This window comes from Triturus cristatus, chromosome 7 (assembly GCF_964204655.1).
Source record: "Triturus cristatus chromosome 7, aTriCri1.1, whole genome shotgun sequence".
Lineage (NCBI taxonomy): Eukaryota > Metazoa > Chordata > Amphibia > Caudata > Salamandridae > Triturus > Triturus cristatus.
Genome location: NC_140590.1, coordinates 102187981 through 102207572, shown reverse-complemented (window position 1 = coordinate 102207572; position 19592 = coordinate 102187981). Strand labels below are relative to the sequence as shown.

Sequence of the window (19592 nt, the reverse complement as noted above, 5' to 3'; positions counted from 1 at the left end):
GCGGATGAGTCGAGGCTTTTGTGCAAACATGGCTACCTTCCTAGGCTTCCTCGGGCAAGCTATCCTAGAAACTGGACTGGCATCTTGGCTCTCCGCCATCTAATGCCACATATCTTAAGGAAATGCATTAAGTGGGCTGGCAAAACTCGACGACTGGCGGCAGTCCATGAGAGGAAGCAGCGTGACCTGGTGAGTAATTGTCTACAGGCCTCAAAGCTGATGGCAAAGTGTGGCATTGACTCCGGACAGTGGTCTGTGGGCGCACCGGCCCCCCTGCATCGATGTCTGTGGATGATAAAGGGCTGTGCAGTCCTGATCATGGTAACGGCCTCCGCCCGTCGGTGAATCCAGAAGGCATCCCAGCCGCGCATCATCTTCCATGTCTTCTGCGTGCTCTGCGGCCTCCACACCCGAGGCCCCTCCCCATGATGCCCCTTAGTGATGGGAAGCAGGCAGTCACGATTGACCGCTGACTGGGCCAGCTGATCCGCTCTGGGCATGCCCTTCATAGCATAAACCACGACAGGTGGGGGGTGGGTGAGAGCGCTTTCGTTGTGTTTGAGGCGGCAGCGTCTGGTACTCCAGTCAAGACTGGTGCAGATGAGGACTGACGCCTCGATATCTGCAGTGGTCCATGGAACCTTCTAAGAGGTCTGCGGGGTTCTGGAGGCCTCTCTGAGGTGAGGCGATCATCTGGGCGACTCGGGGCCTTTCATCCATGTCGGAGCAGTGCCTGCATATACATTTATTGAGCTGTGTGTGCCCTGAAGGCCTCATCCGTCCATCTCAAGGGGTGAACGCCTCCAGAGTCTTATGTCAAAAAACGGGGCGATGTCGGGTCTTAGAGCCCATATTGGGAGGAGAGCCTGCTGTGTCCATGGTGTGGGGGTGACATCAGTGGGTGTCGTCCCGGTAGCTGCCCATCCCGCAGGCTCTGCGTGAAAGCGAATGCTCTCAAGCGTCTCTTGTTAGAAGACCCTGAGCGGGAGGTTCCCAAGTTATTCGTCTTCATATTGAGTTTTCCTTTTGTGGGTCTCATCGCCACGGCCTGAGTTCGCCCTACACGTTCTTCCAGATGGTTCACGGTGAGCGCCTTCAGGTTGAGCTGATCTCGGGGTCCGCTGTGTGCACGGCCGCAGATTTGCTTCTCTCGAAAGTACCGCAGAGAGTGTGCAAGGATCCGACGCAGCTGCACTGATCTGCTGAGCTCTCTGTGTACGTTCACCTCCTCCTCTTGCACACAGAGGGCCTGACTTTGCACCAGAACGGTCGTGCCCTCCCCCGCTGCTCGAGCGGAGAGTGGTCATGCCCAGCCCTAGAATCCTGTCCCTCCTTGACGTCGCAGTAACCTCTCTGGCCAGGAATCCTGCACCGAATCCCTTAATGCAGGGGATGGAACGAGCTTCCGCTGTGAGCCGGAAGTCCTTCATCCTTGTACATCTCGTGCCGGACTTGCCCTGGTCTGCGTTATTCTTTGCCCAGTAAGGTCTGGCGGTGGCTACAGTGAAATACCTGCTGCTCTGTCTGCGTTTGTATCTTTCTCTCCACCCTGCCTGCCCTCTTTGAACCGCCGCACAGTGGCATCTGAACCTTCTGTGATACCAGCTGCATTGGGCACATTTGCCCACCCTGACTTGTTAGTCAGACATCGATTTTGTTGGGTTGAGTACTTTCGGGTCCGAGTAACTCCGACCCCCTCATCCCTTTCGCCCTACACTTTTTGATAGGTTTTCCCATTCCCTATCCATTCTTTTCACCCCACATTTTTTAATGAGCCAAACTATTAACGTTACTGTGACGTTAGCAATTAAAGCGTTTTCATTCAAAAAGGGATTGAGATCCTTGTTTATAAAGGCTTTAACCTGTAAAGTCAGAATGAGTAAAGCCTACTGATACAACTGGCCCTTAGTTAAGGGCTCTCATACCAAAACAAACAAGCATTAGAAATGCAAAAGGTCTCCCATTTTTTTGAGTTGCAGCTACTGGCGTTGTAAATGGCAATGTCTTTTACACTTGTGTAATGGAGTGGATATTTATGGTTTGAGTGGAATTGTTAATTGTGTGGCGTGGTTTTTTTTTTGCATATAAACTTTTACTTCAACCAAAACCAGTTGCAAAATCAATGATACGAAATCAGCAGTTCTTGAAAAGAACGTGCTACTTTTCAAATTTTTTAGATGAATAAATGAACACTATCTACCCTAGTTATGTTTTGTTTTTGTAATACCCTATCCGTTGTACGGAGTGGAGTAAGGGGCTTTATCTCTCATGGCTTAGCAAATACTTTGTCTACAGACACTGGTGACACCATTTGGATAAGCGATTTGCTCATAATCACACAGTTTGGTGAAACATTAAAGGGTGGACAGCTCGCGCCCTCCCTCAATCATGGAGCGTGCATGTGTACATGCTGCAGGAGGTCCAGAACCTGGAGTTCTTGTGTACACGGTGCTTGGCAGGGACCTGCTGGCAGGAAGCGTTATCCAGTATTGGGGTATCTTTCATAGATTCACATGCCTGAATCATTCCCCGTCGTCGGGATGGGAGTCCCCGGTACATAAATAAAGTAATGTCTCACTAGACATATAGAGTAATAGGCCAAGGGCCTCGTAACATATCCATGTCCTTTTGTAAAAAAAGACCAAACTTGGAGAGGAGCCAATCAGCTATCACCACCCTCTAGAACCTTCCTGGAAGGAGCTCTAATCCCTCAGATTTCCTACCACACGTCGTGCTAAGGGAGTCTCCTCTGAGCTCTGCTCAGAATTCCTTGTTTTTGGCTTTCCAGTGCTTCTTACTTCAAAATTTCAACTTCGGGGTGAAGTTCTCCAGTTCTTCATGACAGATACTCCTAAGAAAGGCCTTTTTAGGTCTTGTGCTTCCTGTGGAAAAAAGAGACTTCATGTGGACGATCAACACAAGGACTGTCTCTACTGCCTTTATCCCAATCACTCCTCGTACCTTTTCCTCCAAGACCCTCAAAGATCGTTAGGGGCGCCTCTTAATTTGGCAGCAGAGGCTTAAAGACAAAGATCCAGTACTGTCAATATCTTCGCAGTCCTCTCAGAAAAGACCAAGGGTGGCTTCTCCAGGCCCTTCGTCACAGCCACCTAAAAGAAGGCGCATAAAAAGTCTTCAGAGGACCCTCCTAAGGCTCTTTCAGCAAAGGTTTCTCCTCAGGAAGTTCTTCACACCTTCAAAAAGCCTTCTTCCACCCCGTCGACAACGACCTCGTCGACGGTGGCTTAGACGACGAGGAAATCTCCATCTACGGCATTGAGTGTGACCTCGTCGTCGACAACAGTTTCAACTTCTGTCGCGTCTGTCATTATCCACGTCGACGACTCCATTGTCGACGGCCAGTAGGTCTGTCTCGTCGACGCTGAAGATACAGAAGACATCGTTGACGTCCAAATTGCCGTTGACGCTGCGCTCAACGACGACATCCACTTCATTGTCGACGAGGACCCCGTCGACGACGGCTACGTCGACGAAACCTCCATCGACGACGATACCGTCGACGACTGCTCTGATGGCGGGACCTCAATCTACCATGGTGCCCGTCGACGCTTCACCATTGACGACTATACCGTCCGACGGATTCCAACCTAAAAAGTACGTACGTACATCTGAAAATCACAAAACTTACGCTGACGCCGGCCCTGACTTCACCTAGTAGGGTCCAGCTCTTGCCTCCAGCACATCTTTTGGAGAAAGAAGAAGATTCTGATGATGGCAGTATGTTTCGAACAGCGACAAGCCCATCTCAACTTCACGTTAAGTCCCAGGACAGTTCGGACTATGAGGATCAAGGACAGGAGGATCAGGCAGTTTCTCCTGAAGAATACCATCCGCCTCCACCTCCCATGGTTTGTTTACCGGCATCTCTAGTTTCTGACCTGCAATTCCTCATTTCGGACTATAAGCAGAGGTTTCCCACTTCTGCCACGTCTCCGCCTCCAGTTGTGTCTCCACCGCCAAGACCGCAGCCTCCACCATTGAGTTTGCAGTCTGAGCCTGTCACATCTCCACCTCCGCTTTCTTTAGACGATGAGGAGGAGGATCGATATGAAGGGGAACTTCAAGATTCCCAATCTACTCGTGATGAGTGGGACGATTATGTACTCCCCTGTCCAGCTTCCCCAGTGTCTGCTCCAGCTGACTCGCCTCCTGAGTACATTAGTGGATTTCACAACATAGTGGAAAGAGCGGCACCGCGTTTTCAAATACCTATGCCTTCCCACCAGCAGGGTTGCTTCCTCTATGATTTTAAGGAGCCTTTTAAGAAATCCGTCAGATCTATCCCTATTATAGATTACATATGGGATCAGGGTGTTAAGATAATGCAGAACCCTTCCTCGGTACCTCCAGTGTTACCTCGGCTGGATAAAAAATACAGGGCTCCAGATACTGCTCCAGCTTGACTAACCGGACATCCTAAACCAGACTCAGTAATCACACAAGCTGCTCAGCGGAAATCAAAAAATCCTTCCGCTCTGCTGACCGCTCCTCCGGACAAAGAGGGTAGACGGCTTGATAATATCGGCAAGCATTTCTCGTCCATGTCCGCATTAACAGTACGTGCATCCAATTCTTTGGCACTGTTAGGACGTTATAACCGGCAGATGTGGGCAGATATCGCTCCATATCTTGCGGCCTTGCCAGACGATTCACAGGAAGAAGCAAAACATTTCTTGCTGGAGGGCGAACGATCTGCATCCGAGATCCTAGACTGTGCGATGGATATCTCCTCTACTGGATTTCGGCAACTGGCTGGCGCAGCTGTACTACGGCGCCAGGGTTGGTTAAAGGTGACTTCGTTCCGACCGGAGGTACAAACAATAGTTTTAGACATGCCCTATGATGGTCAGCTTCTCTTTGGAACACACATCGATGAGGCTCTGCAGAATATAAAAAAGGATACCGACACGGCTAGGGCTTTGGGTACCCTCCAATTCAAGAACCCATCTTTTCGTGGCTCAAGGGGAAGAGGGCAAACATCTGCAAGAGGTGATTACCAGCACCGATCTTCCTTTTCTTCCACTCAGCAATATCAGCCACAATACCAACAACGTCAACAGCAATCCACCTACACTAAGTCTACCTTTCGTGACAAAGGAGGCCGACAGAAAGACGCTGCTCGGCGACAATGACTTCCCACTACCGCCGGTCACCAACTCCTCTGCCCTCCAAGGTTGGAGGAAAAATTTCCCACTTTCTCAAACTGGAAGCAAATAACAACGGACCGTTGGGTCCTGCAACTAGTTCAATTCGGACATTCACTAGAATTCATTCAAATTCCTCCCCAAACCCCTCGCTGACCTATGCTTCACAAAAATTTACGTGTTCTGCTCCAGGAACTTTCACTTATGCTCCAGAAGGGAGCTATAGAAAGAGTTCCTCTACGTCAACTGGGGAAGGGATTTTACGCCTGTTTTTTCTAATACGCAAAAAGGAGAAGAAATGGAGACCGATATTAGACTTAAGAGATCTCAACAAATTCTTAAAGCAGTCGTTTCGTATGGTTACCATCCAGGAAGTACTACAGCTACTCAATGAGGACGACTACATGGTGTCTTTAGACCCTCAGGATGCCTGCTTTCACATTCCGATCCACCGCAACCACAAAAAAATTCTGAGATTCGCAGTAGCGGGCAGGCATTACCAATTCCGTGTCCTGCCGTTCGGACTCAAATCTGCGCCACACATTTTTACAAAATGCCTTTCTCCGGTGGCCGCATATCTCCGACAGCAACACCATCAAGTCTGTCCATATCTGGACGACTGGCTCGTCAAAGCACCCTCTCTAGAAGGTGCGTCCAGGTCTTCCGACGCCTGTCTAAGGCTTTTCGATTGTTTGGGGCTTACTCTCAATCAGGACTAGTCCGTCCTTAAGCCTTCCCAGCGTATAACTTTCCTGGGTGCTACTCTCGACACGACACGCTCCAGAAGAAAGTGTTTCCCTCACAAGAGCGAAAAGACAAGCTTCTTTCCTTGGCGCTTCGCATACGATCCAAAAAGTCTCTTACTGTGCGCCTCTTCAAATCCCTGCTCGGGATGATGTCTTCCTGCATTCTACTAGTTCCACACTGTCGCCTTCACATGCGCCCTCTTCAGGAAGCGCTTTCAGCTCAATGGGTCCAATGTACGGGGTCATTCGACTATGTCATCCAGGTGACCCCTCAGATGATAAATGCTCTATGGTGGTGGATTTGCCCTTAGAACCTTTCTCATGTCTTGCCTTTCTTGCTTCCTGCTTCTCCACATCAGGGGGAAATGGTCCCTTTCCGAAAGGAAACTCCACATAAATCTCCTGAAGCTACAAGCGGTTTATCTCGCTATTCTGGCATTCCTACCACGAATCAGGAATTCTCTAGTGTTTGTACGGACCGACAATACCACGACAATGCACTATTTTAACAAGCAGGGAGGGACTCGTTCTCTAACGCTCTCTCACGAGTCGCAAAAAATCTGGAACTGGTTGCTACTTCACAACATTTCTCTTCGAGCAGAGTATATTCCAGGAACACACAACGTTCTGGCCGACTCTTTGAGCAGACAACAGACAGTATGTCACGAATGGGAGTTGAATCAGCAGACTCTCAACCGCATATTTGCTCAATGGGGCACCCCTCTTCTGGACCTCTTCGCTACCAAGCAGAACGCCAAATGCCAACACTTCGCAAGCTGGCATCCCCAGAAGGGATCTCTAGGGAATGCGTTTTCGATCGCATGGTGCAACGTCTTTGCATACGCTTTTCCACCAATTCCCCTGATTCCCAGGGTTCTCAGGAAATTGAAAGCGGAACCTTGCACGCTCATCCTGATAGCTCCAGCTTGGTCACGCCAACACTGGTTCACGGAGCTTCACCTTCTCTTCCCGGAACCACAGATCCGGTTGAAACCGTTTCCCTCTCTTCTCACTATGAACAACCAACAAGTCCAGCATCCGGATCCAGCATCTCTCAGATTGTCAGCTTGGCTCCTGAGTTCAGAGAGTTCCAGGGTCTAGACATACCTCCGCACTGTAGAGCAGTTCTGGCTCGAGCAGATAATACTAACAAAACATATTCCTTAAAATGGAAGAGGTTCTGTATCTGGTGCAAGTCAAACAAAATACACCCTCTTTCATCCTCTCCAGAGCAAATACTGCCTTACCTACTTCATCTGGCGAAATCTGGTCTCGCTCATGCCTCCATTAAAGTCCATCTGGCAGCAATATCCCGTTTCAGGAGATCCTCTGCAGGCCCCTCTCTGTGGTCTCATCGGTTAATCAAACAATTCCTTAAAGGCCTGTTTAGAACATTCCCTCCGGTAATGACTTTACCTCCTTCATGGCAACTCAACACGGTACTGGCTCAGCTTATGAAACACCCTTTTGAGCCAATACACAAAGCTGATCTTAAGTGTATCTCCTGGAAAACAGCGCTCCTTCTAGCCCTTACCTCGGCGAGGCGAGTGAGTGAACTTCATGCTTTTTCAAATCAACACCCTTTCCTTCAATTCAAACACGACAGGGTTATACTACGCACGAATCCGAAGTTTATCCCGAAGGTTCTGTCAAACTTCCATCTCAATGAGCCTATAGTGTTGCGATCCTTCTTTCCAAAGACTACATTCTTTGGATCTTAAACGCTGCCTGAAATTCTACATTGCCAAGACAAAGACATTCCGCAAATCCAACCAACTCTTTGTGGCTTACAGTCGACCTAGGAAAGGTCTCCCACTCACTAAACAAAGTATCTCTAGCTGGATCTCCGCAGCTATTACTTTTTGTCACCAGCAAGCGGGGCAGCCCCTGTTCTCCACAGTTCGAGCCTATTCCACAAGGGAAATCTCTACTTCAATGGCACTTTTTGCAGGTGTGCCCATTGCGGAGATTTGCAGAGCGGCAATGTGGAAGACGCCGCATACATTTACCAAGCATTACTGCCTCATGAAAGATGCTGCAGTGGGTCAAGCGGTGCTCCGTCATCTATTTCATTAGAGGTGAGCCCTTCCTTTCATCCCACCATCCTTTCTTCTATACGCACATTTCTCTATTGTGTTTTATTCCTATGCTATTTCATTGCTTTTGGTACTTTCTATTTTCACGTTGATATGTTGTTATCTGGTGTATTCATATATACTGTACCTTTCGAAATGTGCTTATCATTGCTTACTACTGATTCAGGCATGTGAATCTATGAAAGATACCCTAATACTGGATAAGGAATGCGTTACCTGTAACTGTGGTTATCCAGTATTGGTATCTTTCATAGATTCACATGCAACCCGCCCACCTCCCCTGGAAGGACTCTCTTGGGTCTCTCAGTGCTGCAACTACTTACCACTGTGCTTTTCGAAAATCTGAGGGACTAGAGCTCCTTCCAGGAAGGTTCTAGAGGGTGGTGATAGCTGATTGGCTCCTCTCCAAGTTTGGTCCTTTTTTACAAAAGGACGTGGACATGTTACTAAGGTGAGGCCCTTGGCCTATTACTCTATATGTCTAGTGAGACATTACTTTATTTATGTACTGGGGACTCCCATCCAGACGACGGGGAATGATTCAGGCATGTGAATCTATGAAAGATACCAATACTGGATAACCACAGTTACAGGGAAGTAACGCATTCCTTCCCTAGGCAAGGCACCGAAGGTGGAAGGGCAGGAGCCTTCTAATGTCAAGTGCACCCTCTCCTGATGGGAGCCACATGGCATCACTGGCCAGCTGAAAGGGGGGCAGACTACTGGAAGGGTGAAGAGGAGCATGTGCATGTCAGGATCGCTTGTAGACAAGTAGGAGGGCGGAGGTGGAGACCAAGGGAAGGCCCAGTAGGTAGAAGGGGAAAGTCACGGTAGAGAAGAAGTGTGCGGACAGAATAGAGAGCAAGGTAAGTGACAAGGCAGCGTTCAAAAGAAGGGGCTGGGTGGAGGGTAATGAGAGAGATGTAATGTGGAGCCAAATTTAAGACAGAGTAGAGAGAAAGGAGAGGAAAGGCAAAAACAAAGGGATGGAAAGTCTTCGAGAGCATGTGAAAGAAAGAGGTGGAGGGGATTGAGGCCTGTGCCTAAAAAAGTAAGCTTCTACGAAATTAGTGTTTTTTTTCTCTTTATTTACGGATCAGAGTTGGATTGGTAAATAAAACCTTTCTTAAAAACTAGAAGCATTTATTTATTTATTTTTTGTGATGTTGTAGGAGCACTGTTCTTAGAACAGCCAACCGCTGTTGACACTTGTACCGTAGGTCTTATTAGTACGTGTTGCCATGCATAGCTTTTTTTTTTTTAAATGCCTAGGACAGACACTGAACTAAAAAATTAAAGTAATATAAATTGAAACAAAGTGAGTGCAACTAAAGGCATTTCAACAAAAGTGTTGATGCCCATGCTGTTGTATGTTTCCAGAGAGCAGGTGGTGGGCAGCAACACTAATTTCTGGGGTCCGAGGCTTATTTGCAGTCCTCCTCAGCCCGATCCCTATACTCGGGCTGGCACTCCTGTGACGCCAGGTTGGCTTGGTAATTGTCCTTTGGCCCTCCATCTTGCCTTGAGCAACGCGCAAGGCCTACAGTAGCGGAAGGACGGAGCATCCCAGCGCCTTCATGCACAGGCCGGAACAGACTCGCCCAGTCGCACCAGCTTCCCTGGTGCTTTGTGCAAAGTGGTCTTTAACACCGGCTAGCCTTGGTTTTTGATCTGGGGTGCAAGCAGCTGCTCCACTTAAGGGGAATTCTGTTCAGGTGCAACAGAATTGTTCATAACACGATCATGCACTAACATGGCAGGTAACACTTGCATGCTGGGCTTTGCATTTCTTTATTTTATGGGTAGTATTTCTATCATACAAACCTTGTGATGAAGGACAAGCAAGAGCTACACCAGCAGCAGGAAACAAATAATGTGATGAGGTTGGTACATGACAATCAGTAGGTTTACAAAGTTCCATAGTCAATACACGACTCTTAAGTCCCAGAACACAAAGTGATGCTGGCCAAGACGTCATGGAGCCAGTTGACAGCTGTACTCGCAGATTAGCAAAGTCATTTGTCGAAACGCCTCTTGCTGTTTGAAGCCATGAGAGCAGAAGTGGTCAGACATGGTTCGTGCAAAGTGTTTGCCTCTGAGTGGATGTGGGCAGGGGGGGTGTTGCTCTGCGCAATGTGTTAATTCTTGAGGCCGTTCTCTAACTCCAATCAAACTCTTAAACTGGATGGAAGTCTTAATAATGCTCCCTTCCTCTCTACTCTCCCTAGCTTTCATATTGGCTGGATTTAGATGTTCTGGGCGCCGTGCCACTGCTATTCAGTGCCACAGCGTAAATGCTCCCTGTATATAAATGACTGTATGAATAAGGATAACTATAATACCTACATCGCTGTAGCCTGTTTCAATAGTGAATTACCTTCCATTTCACTGTCGCTACTGCGAAACGATCCATTCTCATAGGCCAGGATGGGCCGGTTAAAGATTGATATCTATCATCCTATCGGGCCCTAGGAACCTGATAGGATCCTCAAGTTTGATACGTATATGCTCAGGACATTGAGGGGCACCTTTTAGTAAGGACCATTTATATATTGCATGTGTTGAAATACCTTTTCTGAAAACGTGGTAGTTTCTTGCTTAAACTTTACTGTAGACTGTTGCACGTATGTGTATTGGCCGTCTGATTTTGGAGCAGCAGGGCCAGCCGGGTCAGACCTGGCTGGAGAGAGAGATCGGTAGTCAGAGGCTGGGTAGGGGTGACTCTTTGATCCGAGCAGGGCTGTGCCTGGCAAGGTGAATGATGGCTCCACCTCCCACTGGGTGTCTGATAGCAGACCCCCTCATTCTGAAAGGGCAGGATGTCACCTCGTAAACCAAGTGCTCCCCGACCCCACCGAACTGGTTCTGACTGGAGTGAGGGATTTGTGACCTTAGAGAACAAAGACCTTTTAGGTATAAAGTGCTGCGCTGGAACTTTGGCCAAGTGTGTTCCTTCTGGGTGTCAAGATGAAACTTTGTCGGAGTGAACAGAGAAAAGGACTTTGCAACTTTCATCAAGCTTGCCGAAGAAACTACCCGAGGGCCTAAATCGAGAGCGCCTCCTGCAGAAATCTCAGGGACATAAGACTTCACCCCGTCCGCCGTCGGAATTCCTGTGCGAGGAGTTCTGCTTGCAGGTGAGGCCTCCGTAGAGTAATCCGGAGCTTCTAGTTCTACTGTGAGGACCACGGACTGGGCACTTCTGGACTTTTGCTAAACCTGTGCGGGCCGCTGCAGCTAAGAGAGCTGCCGCCACTGAGAGCCCGCCTGAATTGGAATTGAGACTTTCTAAACTTTCGCTGAACCTGTGTGGGCCGCTGCAGCTAAGAGAGCTGCTGCCGCTGAGAGCCGGCCTGAATCGACACCTTCGGACCTTCCGCTGAATCTGCATGGACCGCTGCAGTCGAGAGAGCCCTGTGGCCCCTGAGCGTCCACCGTGGTGCCCGCATGGTCGAAACCCTAAATTGTCCCGTGTGTCGCCGCAGCTAAGAGAGCTGCTGTTGCTGAGTGCCCACACCCGTTGCTACTGTGCACCATTGTGATTCGTCCCGTGGGCTGCTGCAGCCAAGAGAGCTGCTGCCGCTGAGTGCCCGCACCCTTTTGCTACTGTGCATCATCGTGACTTGTCCAGTGGGCCGCCGCAGCCAAGAGAGCTGTAGCCGCTGAGTGCCCATCCCTGGTGCTATTTTTCATCCTCCTAATTTGCCCCGCGGGCCGCCGAAGCTAAGAGAGCTGTGGCCGCAGAGCGCCCGCACCATTGACAACTTAGCATCCTTGGGATTTATTCTGTGGGCCACCGCAGCTAAGAGCTGTGGCCGCTGAGCGCCCGCACCATTGACAACTTTGCATCCTTGGGATTTGTTCCACAGGCCGCCGCAGCCAAGAGCTGTGGCCGCTGAGCGCCCGCACCATTGACCAATTTGCATCCTTGAGATTTGGTCTTGGCTGCCGCTGGTAAGAGCTGCTGCCACTGTGAGCCCACCATGGACCTGCACGACGAGAGTCATCGCCACCACCAGCCCGGGCAGACTCAGCGGCGCGCTGCTGCCACTGAGCGCCCGCCTGCCCCTGAGTGCCCAAACTACTGTGAGTGCACTCTGCGGACCTCAGCCTCCAAGAACTGTGGTCGCTGGGAGTCCGCCTGTCACCGTCTCCGCTTCTTCCAGAAGCTGAGTGCTGTAGTCCCTTTCAATGACAGGTACCTGGTGCGCAACGGGTCACGTAGGCCCCCGTCCCTGAACTCCGCACGTGTCCCGCTTTGGTCTCTTTTAGTCCCTACGGGTTGACGTGAATTGTAGTTGTTGAAACGCTTTGAGAGTCTTTGAGTTAAACTGTTGGATAAAGATGCTATTTTTCTATATCTATCTGAGTTGTGTCCTTTTGTGGTGTCGTTACTGCCTTATTGTACGTGGCCATAAACGCTCTAACTGCTCGTGCTACGTTACCACAGGGTTGAGCAGGGGTTATCAAAGGGGGTAGCCCACTTGCCCTGACTTAGGAAGAAGGGCCCCTATTTGGACATTGGTGCCAGTCATGGCCAACTAGAGACCCCCATTTCTAACACTTGTGTTATGTAAACTAATTGCACTAAAACCGAAAACAAGCAGCGGGGCCCAGAAGGCATGTAGAATAGGCAGTAACACAAAAAGAGCAGGAAAGCACAAGGTAAAGCACAGCGCTTGTGAAATGGGTGCTGTGCTGAGAGTTAAACTATGTTCCAAGTAATTAAAAGTGCTTTAACTTCAAAGTTACATCGAAGTACGATAGAACTAAAACGTCTACACAGCGATGAACCCTTTCTGAGCAAAATTTGTGGAGGAGGTGGCTCCTCCGAGGCTGCAGCTCTTGTAATATGGCGGGAGAGATGATGGATGGGATGGGACAGGACGGGAGCACGTGGAGTGGGAAGGGTTGCAATGCGTGATGCCTTTCTATAAACAAGACTTCAACAAACCCTATCCCCCTTAAAAGGAAGCTCAAAACCAAATGTTTATCCTGCCAAAAAAAGCACAAGTGACGGACATCAAAGAGCAAAAAAGGCTAAAAAAAAAATGAATAAAATACAAGCAACGGAGCGGGAGTCACAGAACAGGAGGCAGCACTAACTCAACTGTGGCATTAAGAGGAGGTGGGAGGGAGGAATACTATATTACAATGTAGGCAGCTATGGCGCAAAAGCTGAACACAGGCAAACCGTTACAGAGCAGGAAACCAAGAACAAATAGCCACACAAAAGAAAGGATAAAGAACCAGAGCACAATGAGACAGCACTTAGTCCCTGCTCTGTGGGAGGAACAGAAGAGAAAAGGAGGGACAAAGAGGCAGGGCTGACCACTAGTAAGCAAGGATTTTTAAAGGACATTGAAACAAACAAATCAAAAGCGGGGGGTTGTATGCTTATGTTCAACCTAAAAAGGAAACTGGATTAAAGCTTAGAGGGAGAAAGTCTAATTTTAAAGAGATTCTAAGAGATCTGGGGAGAGGGTTTCCAACACCCCTGTAGGATTTTCTTTTTTTTAAAAGTACAATTCGGAGTTTTCTCTAAATTTCTGAATCTGCTTTGAGACTGGGAGTTTTTGGCCGCATTATCCCAGAAAGGAATGGGTGCACATAAAAACCCTTTTGGATTCTGACATTCAAAAAGTCCACAAATAAGGCACCCCATCCCATGCGATATGTCTTTTCATTTTTTTATATATTATATTTTATACATTTTCTTCAGTAAGCTTTCTTTGAAATGAGAAAATATGGAAAAAAAGGAATTATTTTACTGATCATACCAAGCTAACCTCTATTTCCTTCTGCCAATTCCCCCGAGGTCTATGAAGGAGAGCGTGCAATGACCAAAGACAACAACCTCCTTGGAAAGTTTGAGCTGACCGGAATCCCGCCCGCTCCACGAGGTGTCCCCCAGATAGAGGTGACCTTTGACATCGATGCCAATGGCATCCTGAACGTGTCTGCTGTGGACAAGAGCACTGGAAAGGAGAACAAGATCACGATCACCAATGACAAGGGTAAGGGTGGTGGGCTTGAAGCTGTATGGGGGGGGCAGGGGGCACACCTGCCATTGCTTATCACCAGCACACAATCTTGGTTCAGTTCCACTAGTTTCCGCCACTGGAGTTTTTGGTCTACAGAATACTTGCATAGAATATGCACTAGGTTGCCATGGCTTCCTCAAACTTCTCTGCTCTTGCTACCGTTGGCCCCAGAAAGAGCTAAGATCACTTAATTAAAAAAACTCTTAGCTGACCCAAACTAAGTCTTGTTTGACCTCAGTTAGCTCCAGTAAACATAAGTTTACCCACATGTGACTTCTTTGTGTCGAGCTAAACTAGGCTTATCCGCTCTTAATTTCTTTTCCTGATACTTCTAACCGCATATTCCTCACTGTATTTTTTTCCATGGAGTTTTATATGGCGCGAACTAGACCTGAAGGTATCGGAGCGCTTTACATGAGCACCAGTTACGTTACAGACAGACACATTCATTTTTGTTAGGCACGAGGAGATAGTGATTTGCCCAAAATCACAGAAAGTTGAATGTCCCTGCTGAGACTCGAACCTGGTTCCTCATTGGGAAGAAATATGTGCCCAGGTGGAGGTCTCAACGCCGAGCAGCAGTAGTTGGTTGGGGATAACATTTGAGAGCATTTTCAGAAGCCTGGCGAGGAGCTTTGTAAAGACTACCCTACTCTAGTTATTTCCATCAGTCTGACTTCCTTGTTTGCTGTCTCGCCCCTACCCTGGCTCTAGTTCTTCCCATTCTGACTTCCTTGTTTGCTGTCTCGCCCCTACCCTGGCCCTACATAAGTCTGACTTGTTTGCTGTCTCGCCCCTACTCTGGCTCTAGTTCTTTCCATCAGTCTGACTTCCTTGTTTGCTGTCTCGCCCCTACCCTGGCTCTAGTTCTTCCCATAAGTCTGACTTCCTTGTTTGCTGTCTCTCCCCTACCCTACTCTAGTTCTTTCCATAAGTCTGACTTCCTTGTTTGCTGTCTCGCCCCTACCCTGGCTCTAGTTTTTCCATCAGTCTGACTTCCTTGTTTGCTGTCTCGCCCCCTACCCTGGCCCTACATAAGTCTGACTTGTTTGCTGTCTCGCCCCTACTCTGGGTCTAGTTCTTCCCATCAGTCTGACTTCCTTGTTTGCTGTCTCGCCCCTACCCTGGCCCTACATAAGTCTGACTTGTTTGCTGTCTCGCCCCCTACCCTGGCTCTAGTTCTTTCCCTTCTGACTTCCTTGTTGCTGTCCCGCCCCCTACCCTGGCTCTAGTTCTTTCCCTTCTGACTTCCTTGTTTGCTGACTCGCCCCTACCCTGGCTCTAGTTCTTCCATCAGTCTGACTTCCTTATTTGCTTTCTCTCCCCTATCCTACTCTAGTTCTTCCCATCAGTCTGACTTCCTTGCTTGCTGTCTCGCCCCTACCCTGGCTCTAGTTCTTTCCCTTAGTCTGACTTCCTTGTTTGCTGTCTCGCCCCAATCCTACTCTAGTTCTTTCCATCAGTCTGACTTCCTTATTTGCTGTCTTGCTCCCTACCCTGGCTCTTCCATCAGTCTGACTCCCTTGCTTGCTCTTTTGCCCCCAGGACGCCTCAGCAAGGAGGAGATCGAGCGCATGGTGCAGGAGGCTGACCAGTACAAGGCGGAGGACGAGGTACAGCGCGAGAAGATCGCTGCCAAGAACTCCCTGGAGTCGCTGGCCTTCAACATGAAGTCCACGGTGGAGGACGAGAAGCTGAAGGACAAGATCAGCGCCGAGGACAAGCAGAAGATCATGGAGAAGTGCAACGAGGTCATCTCCTGGCTGGACAGGAACCAGGTAGGGATGGGACTCTCTGGTGGCGTCTGATGGTGTTTTGATATTTGGCAAGTTTGGGTGCCTAGTATGAGAGCCTTCAGAATCATAACTACAGATTTATTATTTGTTATAATTTTTTTTAAACTTTTTTTCTTTGCATTTAAAAAAAAAAACCCCAAAAAAGAGCAGGTATATTGAACAAAAGTAGAGTGACTGCCAGTTTATTAATGCAAGTTTCACCTACTTTCAAAGGTCAGCATCAAGGCGCCATCTTTAACAGCCAAGTCGATCGTGGTCTTATAACTCTAGATTGCATTCACTCAGCTTTTTCTTGATTGATTTCATTCACTCCGCATTTTCTTGATTGATAGCAGTTCATTATCCCCACCCTTTTTCAGGGCAACATGCATTTTTTCTTTTTGCTTAGTTTTTGCCTCCTACTGATGGTCGTAAATGTTGAAGACTGTCACTTGCATGGGGAAGGGACCTTGTAACGTTTACTACAACGCAGACAAAGTATTCTAAATGAAGTGACAAGTCCTGTTATACAAACGCTGGCACAAGCATGCACGACCCTAGCAGACTACCTGTTTCTGTCACCTTCATCACTGTTTAAACGCAAACATTTAAAGGAGCTTTGCAACATGAATGAACTGTGCCCAAAAGAAAACCTTAACATATGTGAGACGGTCATAAAAGGAAGCGGCCTGCACTAGCTGTGAGGAGCCAGCAATGTCACCCTCCCAGAATGACTTCTATTGTCAGTTTCTTCACAGGTTTGGTTATTTTTCCAAGCTGAAGATGTCCGAACACTTTTAGGGATGTGTCACCTTCCTTTTCTCCATGCTTGGATTCTTTTTTCTTGTCTTCGACTTCTTAACTTGCATAAAGCTTGCACACCTTTTTGCAACATTTGAAGGGGAATTTTCCTGATATGAGGTCAACATTTTTTAAGTGTCTTCAGTGGCTGAGGAAGAAGGCTGCCTCCAAAGCACGTGATTTGTGTGATCTGCTGTCACATGAACAAAATGTTAACTTTGGCTGGAAAATGTCTAACCATACAAGGACTGGGAAGGAATCTCCCTCGAGGCAAGGTGGGAGATTTTAACACCAAGGAAGTAAATACATATAGAACATTAAATGCCTTCCTTCCCTCCTTTTTTCCTTCCTTCCCTCCCTCTCTCTTTTCCTTCCTTTTTTCCTTCCTTCCTTCCCTCCCTCTCTTTTCTTTCCTTTTTTCCTTCCTTCCCTCCCTCCCTCTTTTCCTTCCCTCCCTCCCTCTTTTCCTAACTTTTTTCCTTCCTTCCCTCCCTCCCTCCCTATCTTTTTTTCCCTCCCTCCCTCTATTCCTTCCTTCCCTCCCTCTTTTCCTTCCCTCTTTCTCTCTCTCTCTCTTTCTCCACCCAACAACTCCGACAGAGGGTGTTCTATGGAGGAGAAAAGGAAGCACCATTACTGTGACTCCCGCTTGACGTCCTACATATCTACGTTCAACCTCTGGACCATTCAAATATGCTCGCTGTTGGGACCCTGTAGCATCTTTTGTTGCAAGAAGCCTATAAAGAAGCAATGCCACTCTCTCGACATTAAACATCTAAACAGTTGAGTTTGAGATATTTCTCAAATATTTTGAGCTTACTGTTAAGGCCGTCACTTTTTTCTTAAAACAGGTGCCTAGTAGTGTTGGTCGTGCGGACAAAAGCTCTTGTCCCAGTACACCAGATGTTTAGTAATAGAAGTCCCTCCACGCTTCCTCCAAACAAAAAATGAAGCTTATAAGCGCTGACTAGATCTTTGAAGGTCTAATCCTTAATCAGATGCTGTCCTAAAACGAGAACCTGTTTCAGAAACTTCTAACGCTCCACCACCCTCAATGTGTTCTATCTGTGTAAAGATAAAAACGGTCTGAATTTTCCTGACCTAAACCTCACTCCTCTCAAAACCAAATGTGGTGCTCTAGAAGAAACTGCCACCTCTGAAGTTAAGACGCTTCCCAGGCATAACATAGAGATATTCTCCTCTGCCTAGATGCGTCACTACACCCATAGAATTTGGGTGGACCACCCACGTTGTAACTGCTCTGATGCATGAACTCACTGCATTTGCAGACTGTCACAAAAGAGTTTGTTTGCATGGTCTTCAAAGACTATGCTATGTTCAATTTTTAGGCTTGTGTGATGTTTTTTGTTTTTCTCCTCTCCACCCCCTCCTCTCCAGTACGAGCTTAACAATTCTGTGAGTCCTTAGTAGATGCTAAACATTCTAACAATGCACTTAGTCAGTTACTCACAATGTGGCATAAACAAATGATCATGTTCGAGGCATATGAGCTGCAGATTACACACTAAGCATAGATCGCCATCTGGTGTTGGGCCCGGATGTTTGCACTTGTTTTGTCCTGGAAAGTCTTTAAAAGTCACGAGATAGGCAACTCCTCCTTTGGATCATAGTGGGCATGGGCATCATCCTCAGATTGTTTTTTTCCGCCATCGGGCTCGGATGTATTTCTCGCGCTCCAGTTCGAACCCTTTACCAATTCCATTTTCGACACGCAATCCTTCACCCTTTCTACGGTATTGTCTCGATCGCGAACAGTAATCGGCGCGCATCTCCCCAAGTCGAAGTCTTGGATTCCGGTCGTCGCCGAAGGCCTTCGGGGAAGTGTCCTCAATGTGGGTCGAAGTTTCCCCACACCGATCTGCTTGAGGTGTGTAACCTCTGCTTGTCACCGGAGCACGAGGCCAGAGGCTGTCCAGCTTGTTCCTCTTTCCGCTCCAGGAAGATCATTCGGGATCGGAGAGCTCGGAGGACCATGACTCGCTCCTCGACATCCATCCCCGATGACATTTTCCAAGAGGGCGTCGATGTACCAGAGCGGGTTGAAGAAGGCCTCGTCAGTGCCTCAGAAGCCGATGACTCCAACGTCTAAGAAATCCCTCCGGCGCAGAGGGTCGTAAGTACCTTCACCTTCGGACCCAGGTGCACACCGACACACTGCTTCCCACGCCTCGCCCTCGGGCCCGGCAAAGAAGCCTCTACCAAGTCTTCAGCGACTCGGGCTAGAGTCAGCCTGCTACCAGTGCCGGAACTCAATCATCGGCACCGAAAAAGAAACCGCCCTCTTCCTCTGTGTCAACCGCTGCTTCCACCTCAAAGCTCTCGACACCGAAAACAACGAGCACCGACTCGCCGGCACCGAAAAAACACTCGGATCCGCCCAAGAAGCCACTCCTCAAGAGTTCGGACTCACACTCTTCGGAGCCGAAAAAAGCATCGGAACCCGAAAAAGCATACAGGGACTGCAAAACAACACGGGTCCAAACCCAAAGATACGCCGGTGCCGAAAAAGCCCCTGGAACCGAAACAGTCGGCACCGAAAAACAAAACTTCAGAAGAGCTTTTTCGACCAGACCCTGCACAAAAAACTCTTGTTAAAGACCCTAAAACTGGTCAATTAACACTTAAGTTCCAGGAAAAGACCACTGGACAAGCCTACACCTGCTCCACCACCTAAGAAGACCTGGTTCCCCTGACCCCTGGGATGACTATAACACACCTGAGGTCCCTAGACATCTACCCCTCTAGGCCTTCCCCACCAGAGGACACCATGGGCTTTAATCAGCTCGTACACCGAGGTGCCCAGTACCACGGGGTCGACCTACACACAGGCCCCGTGGAGGAGGATTTCTTGTTGGACACTTTCGACACCACCCAAAGTTCCACATCTACTTTACCCATGCTCAGAGGAGTTAATGCTCCTGATGTATTTAAAGGTTCGAGGCAT

General features: G+C 48.4%; 1 protein-coding gene across 1 annotated transcript in view; it reads left to right on the top strand.

The window, feature by feature from the left end:
• LOC146808925 (heat shock cognate 71 kDa protein-like) overlaps positions 1–19592 on the top strand; it is a 70554-nt gene that overhangs the window by 25320 nt on the left and 25642 nt on the right. The window contains exons 7-8 of the mRNA XM_085615727.1: positions 13826–14024; positions 15597–15829. Coding sequence (XP_085471853.1) covers positions 13826–14024; positions 15597–15829 — 432 coding nt within the window. The remainder of the gene's footprint in view (positions 1–13825; positions 14025–15596; positions 15830–19592) is intronic.